The sequence below is a fragment of the Amblyomma americanum genome, chromosome 11 (genome assembly GCF_052857255.1).
Source record: "Amblyomma americanum isolate KBUSLIRL-KWMA chromosome 11, ASM5285725v1, whole genome shotgun sequence".
NCBI classification, from domain to species: Eukaryota; Metazoa; Arthropoda; class Arachnida; order Ixodida; family Ixodidae; genus Amblyomma; species Amblyomma americanum.
The window spans coordinates 61074935-61089215 of NC_135507.1; the positions used below are offsets into that span (position 1 = coordinate 61074935).

At 49.9% G+C, this 14281-nt stretch overlaps 1 protein-coding gene across 1 annotated transcript in view; it reads right to left on the bottom strand.

Moving 5' to 3' along the window:
- tefu (Serine/threonine-protein kinase tefu) overlaps positions 1–14281 on the bottom strand; it is a 192362-nt gene that overhangs the window by 175560 nt on the left and 2521 nt on the right. Inside the window, 2 exon segments of the mRNA XM_077642331.1 lie at positions 3600–3761; positions 4780–4897. Coding sequence (XP_077498457.1) covers positions 3600–3761; positions 4780–4897 — 280 coding nt within the window.

Consider the following 14281-nt stretch of genomic DNA (forward strand, 5'->3'; position numbering starts at 1 on the left):
AAGAAGCGAGAGGATGAAGAAAAAAGGGAGCACGAAAGGAAGGCGAAGAGCACGAGAGGAAGCGCGAAGAGCATGAAAGAGAGATCGAGAAAAAACGGCTCGATCTACAGATAGCTCAGGCTGCACAGGCAGAACGCACTAGGCTAGAGGTGCCGAACACAGTGGCAAGCCAGGCAGCATCAAAAATAAAAATAAAGGACCTCTTGCAACCGTACAAACTTCTTTCTCGTGAACTTTGAGCGGGCATGTGAAAGTTGCGAGTTCCCGACCGAGTCTTGGCCGCAGAAACTTCTGACCATTCTTCCATGTGAGGCGGCCCAAGTACTCGCTCGTCTGGCAAAAGAAGAGGCGGCAGACTATACTAAAGTAAAGGCAGCACTCCTAAAAAAGTATCGCCTGTCCGCAGAGGCCTTTCGGCGCCGCTTCAGGGAAGCCAGAAAACAGCCTAACTAGTCATTTCCGGATTTTGCGTATAACCTTAAGGCAGACCTGAAGGAATGGCTAAAGGGAGAACAGGCTTACGGAACTCACGATAAAGTAATAGAGGTGATCTGCCTGGAGCAGTTTTTTGGCTATTTGAGGGAAGAAATGTGCGTGTGGGTGCAGGACAGGCCGAGAAATAAAACCCTAGAAAGTGCAGCAGAGCTGGCCGAAGAGTTCTATGCCAAGCGCGTAGCAGAGGGTGCGCGTGCCCCCGTAAGCTCCAAAGTAGAAAAAAAATTTCCACGGATCCAGACAGGAGGGGCAGCAAGCCGCAACTGGGAGCGGAACGAGGGCCACAAAGCAGAATCAAGCAACCCCACAAAGGGGGCGACCGATAAAGAGAGGGATAAGGCTTTTGAAGCCAGAAAGAAACCAGTGTGTTTCCGTTGTCACGAGCCCGGTCACTTCGCCCACGCTTGCAGGAAGCAGGAAATCGTTCTCTCCTTGGTGGAGGCGGGCGATGAGAACATGCGCCTGCTAGAGCCATACCTGAAAGACATGCAGGTTATTGGAAAACCGTGCCGGGTTCTGAGGGACTCCGCGGCCACCATGGGCGTAATCTACCCCACGTACGTAAACGCAGCTGATTTTACTGGGGAATGTGCAGGGATTAGGCAGGTGGCCGAAGAGAATAGCGCATGCTTGCCGATCGCACAAGTTAGAATTGAGGGCCCGTTTGGCGTTCTGGAAACGGAGGCAGCGGTATCACCGAATCTGCCGGAAAAATTTCCGTACCACTTTTCAAATCGGTCGGAGCAGATGCTCCTGGAAGAGGGTCGTAGTTTCGACGATCGAACCGTCCAGGCGCTCACTCGTGCGAAGGCTTGCGATATTGCAGCTGAAGTAAATCGTAGGAAGAATGAAGGCTCTCCCACGACGGGTCAGGCAGAGGCAAACCCAGGAGGCGATGCTTCTGAGACGAGCGGAGAGGCTCGCGGCAGGAACAGATGCAACGCCGAGTACAAGGACTCAAAGGGGGTCCAGTTCGATCAGCTCGTGGTGCCATAGAAATACCGCGCAGGCATCCTTAAATTGTGCCATGGTGGGGGTTGGTCTTACCACCTTGGAGTGAAGAAAACTAAAGCTAGGCTTCTACAGGAGTTTTATTGGCCTGGCTGCGTCAGAGATGTCAAGCAGTTTACATGTAAAGTCCTGCGACACCTGTCAGCGTGTCGGAAAGCCAGGGGATTTAAGGAAGGCTCCGATGAAGCTAGTGCCCGTGATTAGCAAACCCTTCCGTCGTTTGGTAGGGGAAGTAGTCGGTCCTCTACCAGTGACTCAGTCGGGCTACCGCTACCGAAAAGGGCGGGAAAACGGGAATGCCGACGGTCTCAGTCGTAGCTTTCCTGCATAATCTGGCGTAAAATGCCCTGATGCTCGAGAAAAGCTACCGTACCATTTTTGGTTTTTGTTTCGTTTTTTTTTCCTTGCTTCTCCGTACCTACCTCATTTCCGAAAAAAAAAAAAAAAGTTTCTTACCAAATTTCAGACGCATGTCTTTTGCGAAAAAAAGGAAAAACAAAGAGGAACTAGGTTTGGTTCAGCAGACTTCCGGGCGTGAGCTGTTGGCGAGGGTTAAGTCAACCAAAATTTGCAGCCATATTGCTCTATATTAAAGACCTGGCAATGTTCTGAGGCTGGCCGCGTGCTGCCTAGCCGGAGGAAGGGGCTGAGCTCAGATCGGATCGCTAATGCTCCGTTGAGGACCCTTGCCAGCTGTGCAGGTCAAGTGGACTGACTACTACGAGGCCGACTGGGACTCTGACGCCCATTCGTGGTGCACCGACCAGCTGCAACCACTTCGTGGCGTCTTCTTGGCGGCGGACGGATTGTTGTGATCGGAGGCCCCGACAGCGGGAACAGACGAGCCCGGCAGGCGCCATCGAACTATGTTTGACCAAAGGTGCTGTCGTCCTGAGAAGAGGATTAGGAACGACTCCTGGCGACGGTGAGCTGTGACGAAAGGCCTCTCATCCCTTCGTCCGGAGTATGGAATGCGGCATTGATCCCGAACTGCGCCCTCAAGTGGACCGGCAGAAAGACCCGAACAAAGGTGCCGGACCCGCCTCGCTCGCTTGCACTTGCGTGGCCGGACAAAGCGGGGGCGGACACGGCTGATTCATCTTACCCTCTGGAATGCCCGGGGCCGTCAGGACGCATCTTTCCACAGAGGGGATCACCGCCTACAAAGCCAATGACCTTATGCACCTGGTCAACCGGTCGGAAACAGCATTCCAGGACCTCAAGGCGCCAGGATTCCTTATCGCCTGTACAAGTGTTTGTGGGGGCGGAGCGGTCACGGGGTTAGGGAAGAGACTATGAAGAGTGTCTGCCCATTGGACGCTTGATCAGCCACCGGTTTCCCTAGCTAGGTGCCTAGGGAATATCCACTGTATTTAAGCCGCGATTTGGCTGGTTTCACAGCACTTCATCTCTGACTTTTGGTTTCCTTGCTTCTCTTGTAAATATGTAAATAAACCTTCAAGTTTACCAACCCTCGTGCAGGCTTCCCTTCGTCGTCTGCAGAGTTCATCGTCATGCGGTGAAGACCTCGGTCCCGATACCCAAGCATATCAACACCATCTGGTTGTTAGGATCTGGACAATTTTTGCCAACAAACCGACACTCTCCTTCAGGCCTAGAAGCGGCAGAATTGTTACTGCAAATAAAAAATTAAGCTAATTTATCGCTCATATGTTTTGTTATAGGCGAAATGAGATGAAGCAAAAGCCCGGTACTTTATTTATGGCCAGAGAACATACTCAAAACCACAGTAACAATGAATCCAGTCCAAAGCAAGGAGTCTTGCTTTGAAGGATGGTGCCATTTTGGAAATTATACTTTCGCATAAAAAGAGCTACGCACGCTAAACTCGAGAAACGGCATATGTAACGCGATGGAAACAGCAAGACTCGGTTGGGAATAAAGTGTGGCACATGTACACTAAGTTGTGCACTATTTATTTAGCGTACGCTATCCCATAAGCCCACTTTGAACTGGAACTACATTTTGCAGCATCAGAATGTCGCCTCTGCACTCATCGTTGCTTTGGCAGTGCTGCAAGAAACTACTGAGGTGGAGTATAGTCAACCCAGCATGCAAGTAGAGGCACCCACCGTTGTAGGCAGCATCTGCAAGTGCCACTTGCCAGCTGGTGGTGGTGAGCAGCAGCTGCAGGATGCTTGTGTACTGGCCATGCAGCAGCTGTGAGTGGCGACCTTCTGCCAAGACCCGCTGGATGTGGTCCACCACTTTGCGTGGGTTCAGCAGTGGCTGCCCTGCACAGGAGACAGGGGCAAGATGCAAGGTCTCTCATGATTAGGGGGCTATACTGGAGGAAAGAAATTAACACTTCACAGATACACATGTCCCATTAACCCTTTACACTTGTTTCCACTTGCTTCAAGAGCCGGCAAACAGACAACAGTGCACCTAAGTACCATATTTTTACATGCTGAATATTACCAAGCTATCAAACAAATCACTAATAATGTTCTTACCTTGCACTAATAGGTCCCCTTGGTGTTTTGCGAGTTTCTACAAACATGGGTGTACAGTTCGACGTGGATCAATTTGGTGGGGGGGGGGGGAACTTAACAATTTGTTTTTCAGCCTTTTTCATCAGTCAACTGCCTCATAAAACTTCTTGATACAAATTTCAAACTCTAACGGAAAGCAAGATTTCTTATATGCCAAAAAGACTGAGGAACGAACACATACCACATTTCGGGTCTTTTTACTAAGACATTCATCCAAACATGTGCTCCTTTTTCCAACACAATCAGTAGTTAAATTAGCTTGAAAGGAATTTCATTCAATTTGTAGTCATTCTGAGTGCAATTTCAGCATTTGTATGTATGTGAGACATGTATACAGCAAACACATTTATTGCTCCGAAATATGGATTTAAAATGCTTCCCGTCACACAATTCAAAGTTGTGATGACATGGATCAATGCTCATAAGCTAATGGCAATCCAGACTAGCCACACGGATTTGTATGCAGAAAACTGCCTTCATGTCACTGCAGTGTGCTTGCCAAGACATTCCAGTGATGGCGACAGCACCTGTATTTCACTCATTTTTCCGACCTTCTCTACCTTATGGAATCTTCCAATCTCAGATAGGAGTTGTGAATAATGACATGCACAGACCTGCAACCTGCAGCTGTGCACGAGTCTCTATCTACAGCTGGGGTGGCAAAGCTGGTACTGAAGAAAGCTCGGCCCCAAAGCATGCTAGCTGGCCCTAGAAAACATGTGAGGAACAAGGAAAGCTAAGGAAAACATGCACTCACTCCTGTTTGCAGACTGAACCACAGTTCGAAGTAGACTGACAACGGCCAGAAGATCAGTCCCAGCCGCGGGCACGGCCGACGACTTCTTCCTTGTGCTATCAGCAAACTTCTCAAGTTCCTGTTGACAGAAAGATTTGGCACTTCCTGAGTTCAAGCAAACCTCAATGCAATAAAAAGCCAGCGCGAACTGTGAATGTCATACAAAAAAAAACAATGTAAAACTACACAAAGCTCCATTGTGAAAGGGAACAGCCAGTCTGCATGCGAGAATGAATTCTATTGTTACTTCTGCTCTCAAGCTGAAAATGCCTCAGCAGCATTATTTGCATTTAGAGGAAATGCATTTAGATTGAATAAAAAAAAATTATCTGTGGTTTAACTACTGTTGAACCTGGCTAGAAAGCGAAAGCTGTGGTGTATCGGGCAACTAGACACAGCTTGGCGCATATAATGCTGAGTGTGTTCCTGACAACTTCGCTACTCGCTTAATTAAAAAATCTGTAATTTACTCGCTTGTAATTAAATCATTCATGAACACTTCAGTACAGAACTCAAAGATACATTTCTAAGACACCTGTGCATTTACTAGACATTGCCATCTGCTGGGCCATCGCCGTACATTGCGTGTTGGAGTTTCAGTGGTTGCCGCATGATGGCGTTACGACTACACACCATGAAACGAAAAAAATTCACCTGAAACGTACTTTGCTACTCGCTTAATTGTTATATCTGTAATTTACACGCTCATAATTAAATTATTTATGCACATATCTCAAAGATACTTTTCTTAGACATCTGTGCATTCACTAGATGTGTCATCATTCACTTCCAAGAGTCGTACAGTCATGCGAAGTGGATGCGTCCCCGTCTCAAATGCCGGCGGCCCCGGTTGACTCCCACCTACACCACAATTTTCTTCTGTTTCTTTATTAACTGAGGCCACTTCAAGGTCATATCTCCACCATAACATGACCTTTAGGGTTTGTGCACGAGAAGTGGAGCTTTCACTCCAAAATGTGCTGTTCCTTCATGCCTATGGAGCAGTCACTGCTTGAATGTAGACAGCGTGTTCCCTTTAATATCGCAGCTATCAGTAAATGCAAACATATTGTCACGTAGTGGTGACGGCAGTCGAAGCAGCGATGAAGACGGACGAAAGGATCTTCTAAAAGAACTGTTTATTGGGCTGACTTGCACCCAAAATGGACTGAATCACTCGGCGGCGGCGAAGCGACAAGCGTGCTCGGCGGTCGTCGAACAGAATGCCCGCCGCTGTCGGCCGTGCTCAATTTAAAGCTGATAGCGAACATTCGAGATAAAGGCCGCAAAGTTACTAGAACATTCCGGAACAACGTAGAATCAGCTTTGCCTGGCTGCGATCAATCGAGATAAATCTAGTCGCGTCTTGCGTCGCAAACAAAGCGATAAGGTGGTGTCGCGGCAGATTTGAAAAACGAACAAACACTGCAAATATTGGCGGCATTACTCCCCTCTCAAAGAAGCATCGACCCGATGCATTAAAACAAATAATGCGACTAGTAAGAAAAAAAAACAGATCTTGCGAAAATAGAGCATGGAAATGCAGCGGCCTTTAGCGGGCATAATACGGCTTCAGACGGACTACATGGACGACTTCTGGTCGTACGCGGCGTCGCTGGGATGCAGTCATTGCGTCAGGGATGACCTCATAATCCAGTTCACCCAGCCGACGAAGAACCTTGTACGGGCCGAAATAGCGGCGCAAAAGCTTTTCACTCAATCCACGGCGGCGAATGGGCGTCCACACCCAGACTTGGTCTCCTGGCTTGTATTCCGCGTTGCGTCTTCTTAGGTTGTAGCGTCTGGCGTCGGACCGCTGCTGATCTTTGATCCGTAATCGGGCAAGCCTTCGAGCTTCTTCTGCGCGTTGAAGGTAGGCGGCAACGTCGACGTTCTCTTCTTCTGTAACGTTGGGCAGCATGGCGTCTAGCGTGGTCGTGGCCTCCCTGCCATGGACGAGCCTAAAAGGCGTCATCTGGGTGGTCTCCTGCACTGCGGTGTTGTAGGCGAAGACGACATAAGGCAGGATGACATCCCAGGTTTTATGTTCGGCATCGACATACATAGCGAGCATATCGGCGATGGTTTTGTTCAGGCGCTCGGTCAGTCCGTTGGTCTGCGGATGGTATGCAGTTGTCCTCCGGTGGCTGGTTTGGCTGTAGCGCAGGATGGCTTGCGTGAGTTCCGCCGTAAATGCTGTTCCTCTGTCCGTGATGAGCACATCGGGGGCGCCGTGTCGAAGAAGAATGCACTCCACGAAAAATTTGGCCACTTCTGCTGCTGTTCCGTTCGGTAGGGCTTTCGCCTCGGCGTAGCGGGTCAGGTAGTCGGTCGCTATGATGATCCACTTATTTCCAGATGTTGACGTTGGAAAAGGGCCAAGCAAGTCCATGCCAATCTGCTGAAAGGGTCTTGAGGGAGGTTCAATGGGGTTCAGAAATCCTGCTGGTCGTGTGGGAGGAGTCTTTCGTCGCTGACAATCTCGGCATGTTTTCACATAGTGTGCGACATCGGCAGACAGTCGGGGCCAGTAATACTTGTCTTGAATGCGGCGGAGGGTGCGAGTAAACCCGAGATGTCCAGCTGTCGGCTCGTCGTGTGAAGCCTGTAGAACTTCTTCGCGGAGACAAGTAGGTACAACAAGGAGGTAGGCTGTTTTGTTCACTGTAAAGTTCTTCTTCACAAGGACCTCATTCTGCACACAGAAAGAAGACAGTCCCCGCTTGAATGAAGCGGGGGGTGAAGAAACCTTGCCTTCCAGGTACTCGATGAGGCCTTTTAGGTTGGGGTCCGAGCGTTGCTGCTGAGCAAAAGAACTTGCGCTGATGGGTCCCAGGAAGGCGTCCTCATCGTCGTCCAGCGGCGGTGCATCTACAGGGGCTCGTGAGAGGCAATCGGCGTCAGTGTGCTTGCGTCCGGACTTGTAAACGACGGTGACGTCAAACTCCTGGAGACGCAGACTCCATCGAGCGAGTCGGCCAGAGGGATCCTTCAAATTGGCAAGCCAGCAGAGCGCGTGGTGGTCGCTGACCACCTTGAACGGCCGTCCGTAGAGGTAGGGGCGGAATTTCGACGCAGCCCAGATGATGGCAAGGCACTCCTTCTCAGTGGTCGAATAGTTAGCCTCGGCCTTGGAAAGGGAACGGCTAGCGTATGCGATGACCTTCTCCAGCCCGTCACTTTTTTGAACGAGAACGGCGCCTAGTCCCACGCTGCTTGCGTCGGTATGAACTTCAGTATCGGCGTTTTCATCAAAATGCGCAAGGATCGGTGGGGACTGTAAACGACGCTGAAGTTCCTTGAAGGCTTCTGCTTGCGGCGCTTCCCATTTAAACGGCACGTCTGCCTTCGTCAGTTGGGTCAGGGGCTCGGCGATGCGCGAAAAGTTTTTCACAAATCGTCGGTAATATGCGCATAGTCCGAGAAATCTGCGCACTGCTTTCTTATCGGCCGGCGGTTGAAACTGTTCAATAGCAGCTGTTTTCTGCGGGTCTGGGCGTACTCCTTCCTTGCTAACGATGTGGCCTAGAAACAGCAGCTCTTCGTAGGCAAAGTGGCATTTCTCTGCTTTCAAGGTTAGGCCAGACGACTTGATTGCGTCTAGTACTGTTCGAAGTCTTTTGAGGTGCTCTTCAAAGTTCGAGGCGAAGACAACGACGTCATCTAAATATACCAGACAAATTTTCCACTTCAGGCCTGCCAGCACTGTATCCATTACTCGCTGAAATGTCGCTGGTGCGGAACAGAGACCAAATGGCATCACCTTGAACTCAAACAGCCCATCCGGAGTTATGAATGCTGTCTTCTCGCGATCTCTTTCGTCGACCTCAATTTGCCAGTAGCCGCTCTTGAGGTCCATCGATGAGAAATATTTGGCGTTGCAGAGGCGGTCCAGTGTGTCGTCGATGCGGGGGAGGGGGTAGACGTCCTTCTTTGTTATGTTGTTCAAGCGGCGGTAATCCACGCAGAATCGAAGTGCGCCGTCTTTCTTTCTCACTAGAACAACCGGTGCCGCCCATGGGCTGTTTGAGGGCTGGATGACGTCGTCGCGAAGCATTTCCTCGACTTGGTCCCGGATGGCTTGTCGTTCTCGTGGAGACACACGGTAGGGGCTTTGACGGAGAGGTCGTACGTGTTGGTCTGTTATAATGCGATGCTTGGCAATTGGCGTCTGTCGCACCTTCGGCGATGTCGAAAAGCACTCACTGTAGTTTTGAAGCAGATTGCGGATCTGGTCTTGTCTGTTCCGGTGCAGGGCTGGGTTGATGTCGAAAGTGGGCGAGTTCTCTTGGTCAGGCGGATCTTCTGCCGAGGGGTCGGAGAGGGCGAAGGAATCTCGTACGTCAGATATTTCGTCGTAGAAAGCAATCGTCGTTCCTCTGTTAATATGCCGGAATTCTTCGCTGAAGTTAGTCAGCAGTACTTCGGCCTGGCCATTGCGGAAATGTGCGATGCCTCTTGCGATGCTGATTCCTCGGTCTAGTAGCAACTGCATGTTCCCCTCGATGATGGCTTCAGTGTTTATGGCTTTCGTGGCGCCTACGGTCACGATAACGCTTGAACGGGGTGGGACGCTCACTTCTTCCTCCAGGACACTTAGGGCAACGTGATTTTCCCGAGTTTTCATCGAAGCGATGGCTTCGTCCGTCGAAAGCGTGATCAGCTTGGATCGCAGGTCGATGATCGCCTGATGCTCATTAAGGAAATCCATACCCAAGATCACTTCGCGGGAGCATTGCGGTAGCACAATAAAGCTCTAAGGTCTCAGATAGTATGTCCTTTGTTGACAGCACCCCGCTGTGCATCGTCCTGAGGCGTATCCCCCCCCCCCCCCCCCCCCCCGCGATTGGGCCGTCCCAAGCCGTTGTGACTTTTCTGAGCTGCGCAGCGAATGTTCCATTCATCACCGAGTAATCGGCTCCTGTGTCGACTAGAGCGGTAACTTTCCGGCCGTCGATAGTCACTTCTAGGTCGGAGGTCCTGGGTCTTGCATTGCATGTCGCTCTCGGCGTCGGGTCACGGCTTCGTCGCGTATGCGAGTCACGGGTTGGGAGTGTGGTCGAAGCTCCTCTGGGTGGCGGCATCGATTTCAAGGTAGCTTGCATCGTGGTTCTCATTGTGTGCGGCGTCGGTGCAGCGAGTGTCGGTTCTTCATGCGGCGTCGCGGGTGCAGCGTCTTCATGGGGCGTGGTCGGTGGAGGATCTTCGGCGTTTAGCTCGTGAGCAACCTCACCTCCAGAGGTTGCTGCCTTTAGTTTCCCCTACGGGGGCTGGGCGACCTTCCTCGTACCGCGGCTGCGTAGCTGCGGCGTGGCGACGCAAAGCGCGAGGTTGACGGCGATGGTGAGCGCGAAAAGCGGTTCGGCGTGTACTCTTCTCGACGCAGGTACTCGTCGATTTCATGCGGACGTTGTCCGAAGCGTGGTCGTGGGGCGTTAACGGCAAATCCTCGAAGACCGATACGTCGGTACGGGCAGTGACGAAGAATATGGCCGGCCTCACCGCAATGGAAGCACAACGGCCGGTTGTCGGAAGTCCTCCAGGCGTCGCATTTCCTGGGGCTTGAGGGTCGGTCATAGGCTGGGCGGGCGGGGGCTGGGAGGCGGCGTTGTGGACCAAGTGGCTCATTTCGGGGAGGACGTGGGGGTTGTCGTTGGGGCTGAGCAGTCCTTACTGCAGCGGCGTAGGTCATGGCCTGGGGTTCTGTGGCCGTCGGGGTGCCAAGTGCCTGTTGCACTTCTTCCCGTACCACGTCCAGCAGAGTCGATGCTTGTGGCTGTGGGGAGGATGGCAGTAATCGGCGTAGCTCCTCTCGGACGATTTCGCGGATAACGTCCCGCAAGCTGTCGCTGGTGGTGGCCGGCGTGTCCGAACGGATTGCATAGGCAGAGGAAGGGCGGTTGTACTGCCGAGCTCGGACGTCGAGGGTCTTCTCAATCGTGCAGGCTTCCTGCATGAATTCCTCGACCGTTTTTGGCGGCTGACGGACGAGGCTGCCAAAGAGTTGTTCTTTTACGCCGCGCATTAAGAACTGAACTTTCTTTTCCTCGGTCATCCCGGGATCGGCGCGGCGAAATAGGCGCTTCATCTCCTCGACGTAGCTGCGGACGGGCTCATTCGGAAGCTGGATCCTGGACTCGAGGAGTCGTTCGGCTCTTTCTTTCCTCACGACACTGGTAAATACCTTCAATAGTTCTCTCTTGAATAGCTCCCATGTCGTAAGGGACGACTCGTAGTTTTCGTACCACGTGCGTGCGGAGCCATCCAATGAGAAAAAAACGTGTCCAATCTTTGCCGCATCATCCCACTTGTTGAATGACGCCACGCGCTCAAATTGATCCAACCATTCTTCAGGGTCTTCGCCTAGGGATCCATTGAAAGTTGGCGGCACCCGCGGCTGCTGCAGCATGATCGGTGTCGACATCTTCGGCGAGGTTGCGGTGCTCGTAGCCGCGTCTTTTCGCTGTCTTGTGCGGTCCGGCAGTTTCCCGAACTCAGGCTCCTCTCCCTGGAGACGTCGGCTGGCGCGCTGAGCTGCTGGCTCTTCCTCGGGTGCGAAGCGCTCAGGGCTGGCTTCACGACTTGAAGGGGGCGTCCGGAACATGGAAGGCTACCCAGCACCTCCACCAGATGTCACGTAGTGGTGACGGCAGTCGAAGCAGCGATGAAGACGGACGAAAGGATCTTCTAAAAGAACTGTTTATTGGGCTGACTTGCACCCAAAATGGACTGAATCACTCGGCGGCGGCGAAGCGACAAGCGTGCTCGGCGGTCGTCGAACAGAATGCCCGCCGCTGTCGGCCGTGCTCAATTTAAAGCTGATAGCGAACATTCGAGATAAAGGCCGCAAAGTTACTAGAACATTCCGGAACAACGTAGAATCAGCTTTGCCTGGCTGCGATCAATCGAGATAAATCTAGTCGCGTCTTGCGTCGCAAACAAAGCGATAAGGTGGTGTCGCGGCAGATTTGAAAAACGAACAAACACTGCAAATATTGGCGGCATTATGGACGCATGTGATACAAACATTCTTATATTCCAGAAAATTCTCTGCAATGCCATGGCTAGACGAGTGGCAGCGTACACTTTGCTACAGTTTAAACACTAGCCGCGGACACAATGGGAGCTTCCCTAAGTGAATTACGATCTCTGCTGCCTCTAGGGGTGCATCAACCCCATCTCTTCTGCACCACTCGCTGCTGTGGCGGTGGGTGCAGTGAACCTGGCGCTATGCCTTCGCATGCTTGTTTGTGAGAGGCAGTGTCCTGAAAAAAAAGTAAAACAAAAGGCGGAGGGTTGCAGTACTACATTATGAATGAGCTGATATATTTTCGTTGAAATTCCAGGCGTTAAAAACTACATAAAAGAGAGATCGGCCTCCTGTTTCATGCAAGTATTAGGAGTACAGGACACGGAATGTGGCTTGAAATGCAGGGGACAGGCACAAGTTTTATGCTACATCGACAACCCAGAATAATAGCATCGACAAATTTCTTAAAAATTGAATGCAGTTAGATTATTTCAATTAGGAACTGTGCAAAATATGAAGAGTACTTTCTTTGCTCTCCACATATATTCAATTTATGGCATATGTACGATTCCTGATTCCTCTAAAAGTATTCCCCTAAAAGAGATTCAGATGATAATTAGGCAACAGTTGAAAAACCCCGCATGTTTTTGTCTTTTGTAAACTGCTAGCTTGCACTGTGATATCATTATTGCAGTACCCCATTCTCTTTGTCCGCACCGTAAGCATCACCGTGTACTAGTAGCTTGCTGCTCTGAATCTGACTGGAGCAACGTTAAAATGCAGAAAAACTGTCTTTCTTTGTGACCACATTGTTCTTTATATTTTGTGTGGCTCTAATTTCAGCACTGCAGAAATGATCACATGGTGTTCCGTGCACTCCTCAAATTTGATACATCTCATTAGAGAGAATAAACATTATTGTTGCCATATCCCTGCCTGCAAAGGATTCAAAAACTCGCAACAAAGTGAATGCATATGAGCCTGCATATTCTCAAGCTAATTTAGAACACATCAAAAGCCATTGCAAAGCAAGAGCACCTAGGCACTCCGCACGTGAGCGACCAGTCTGCCTGTGAAAAAGGGTATGGCAAGAGTGCCACATTCGTTCGGCAGCAGCAGACAGGAACTATCCCTAGTGCAGAGGCCGTACAATGTGCATGCAGCCACCACTCCAGTACAGCTGTAGCTATGTTTACCAACAATTAACTTTGTTAGCACTGCTCAGAATAAGCAGCGCTGCACTCCATAGCCCTACCAAAAGAGCAAGCATCTGCCGAGAGCTTTCATCAGAGGTCATCATGTTGTCCCACAACATCGAAGTTTGAGAAAACTAAGCTCCACAGGTGCACCCATATCACGCGCTTCTGCCCCAATGTCTGGCCAAAGATGCACACTAACACCTGGGAAAACAAAAAAAGAAGACAATGGCGGTGTTTTCTGGTTTAGCCGGCACTTTCAACACTCAGCTCTTGCTTGCTACCTCCGACACGAAAAACAAAATAAAAAAGATGAGATCAATTTTCCCTGAAGTTAGTTTTAGTTCCTGTTGTGCAACCAACAGTTAGGCATTAAGCAACTGGTGCCTAACTAGGGAAGAAAAAGATCAACTTCAAAATCCTGCACTCATATAGTAGGGGTACTTAGGGCACTTCTGTTTCTTCTTAATAGGCTTGCTTAAGTTCTTAAAAAAGAAATTGAGCAAGTTCGAGCCACGCCATACTGTACACGAGAGAACAAAATACTGGCATGTAAAAGCACTTGAATCATACTAAGTTACTGCTAAAAGTAATTAAAAGCCTCAAATTTTCCAGCATGTTTTTTCTATGGAATGACATGTAATACATTAGAAATGGATCACTACATGGAGTTTGTCTGCACTGGGTGATTAATTTCTAGCAGCGGTTTCGGTTTCAGCAGCGAAAAGGTAGTTTTGATGTCACAATTAAGTTTGAGGTCTAATGAGGGACATAAAACTTTAATATGAAAGCTGCCTGTACACTCGCTGCCATTCCAGCTTCACAGCCAGGCTAAACGTTAAAAGCTGGAGCGGATTAACTTAACGAAGCAGCAACAAACAAGGCACTCCCCAACTCTATCCAAAATATGTGCTGGTCAAGTTTTCATGTCATACTGATAAGAATTTGTAGAGCAAATTTACAAAAATTTCTGCGTGAAACAATCCGGGCACCAAGTAACGTATATGCAGTCCCGGCACCAATTTTTCTGAACGCTGTTAACAACAAGAACATACAAACATCAACACTTACTATCCTTTTTCTAAGTCAACTCAATGCAATTAGTATACTAAATGCAAGCAAAAGGTTATGTTTTTCTTTTTGTTTTTATTGAAGTTCCAGCAAATACAGAATATGAAATATTTGCCCCAGAGGGAACGCCTGAAAACTGCCGGACACGCCTTGTATATGATTCAGG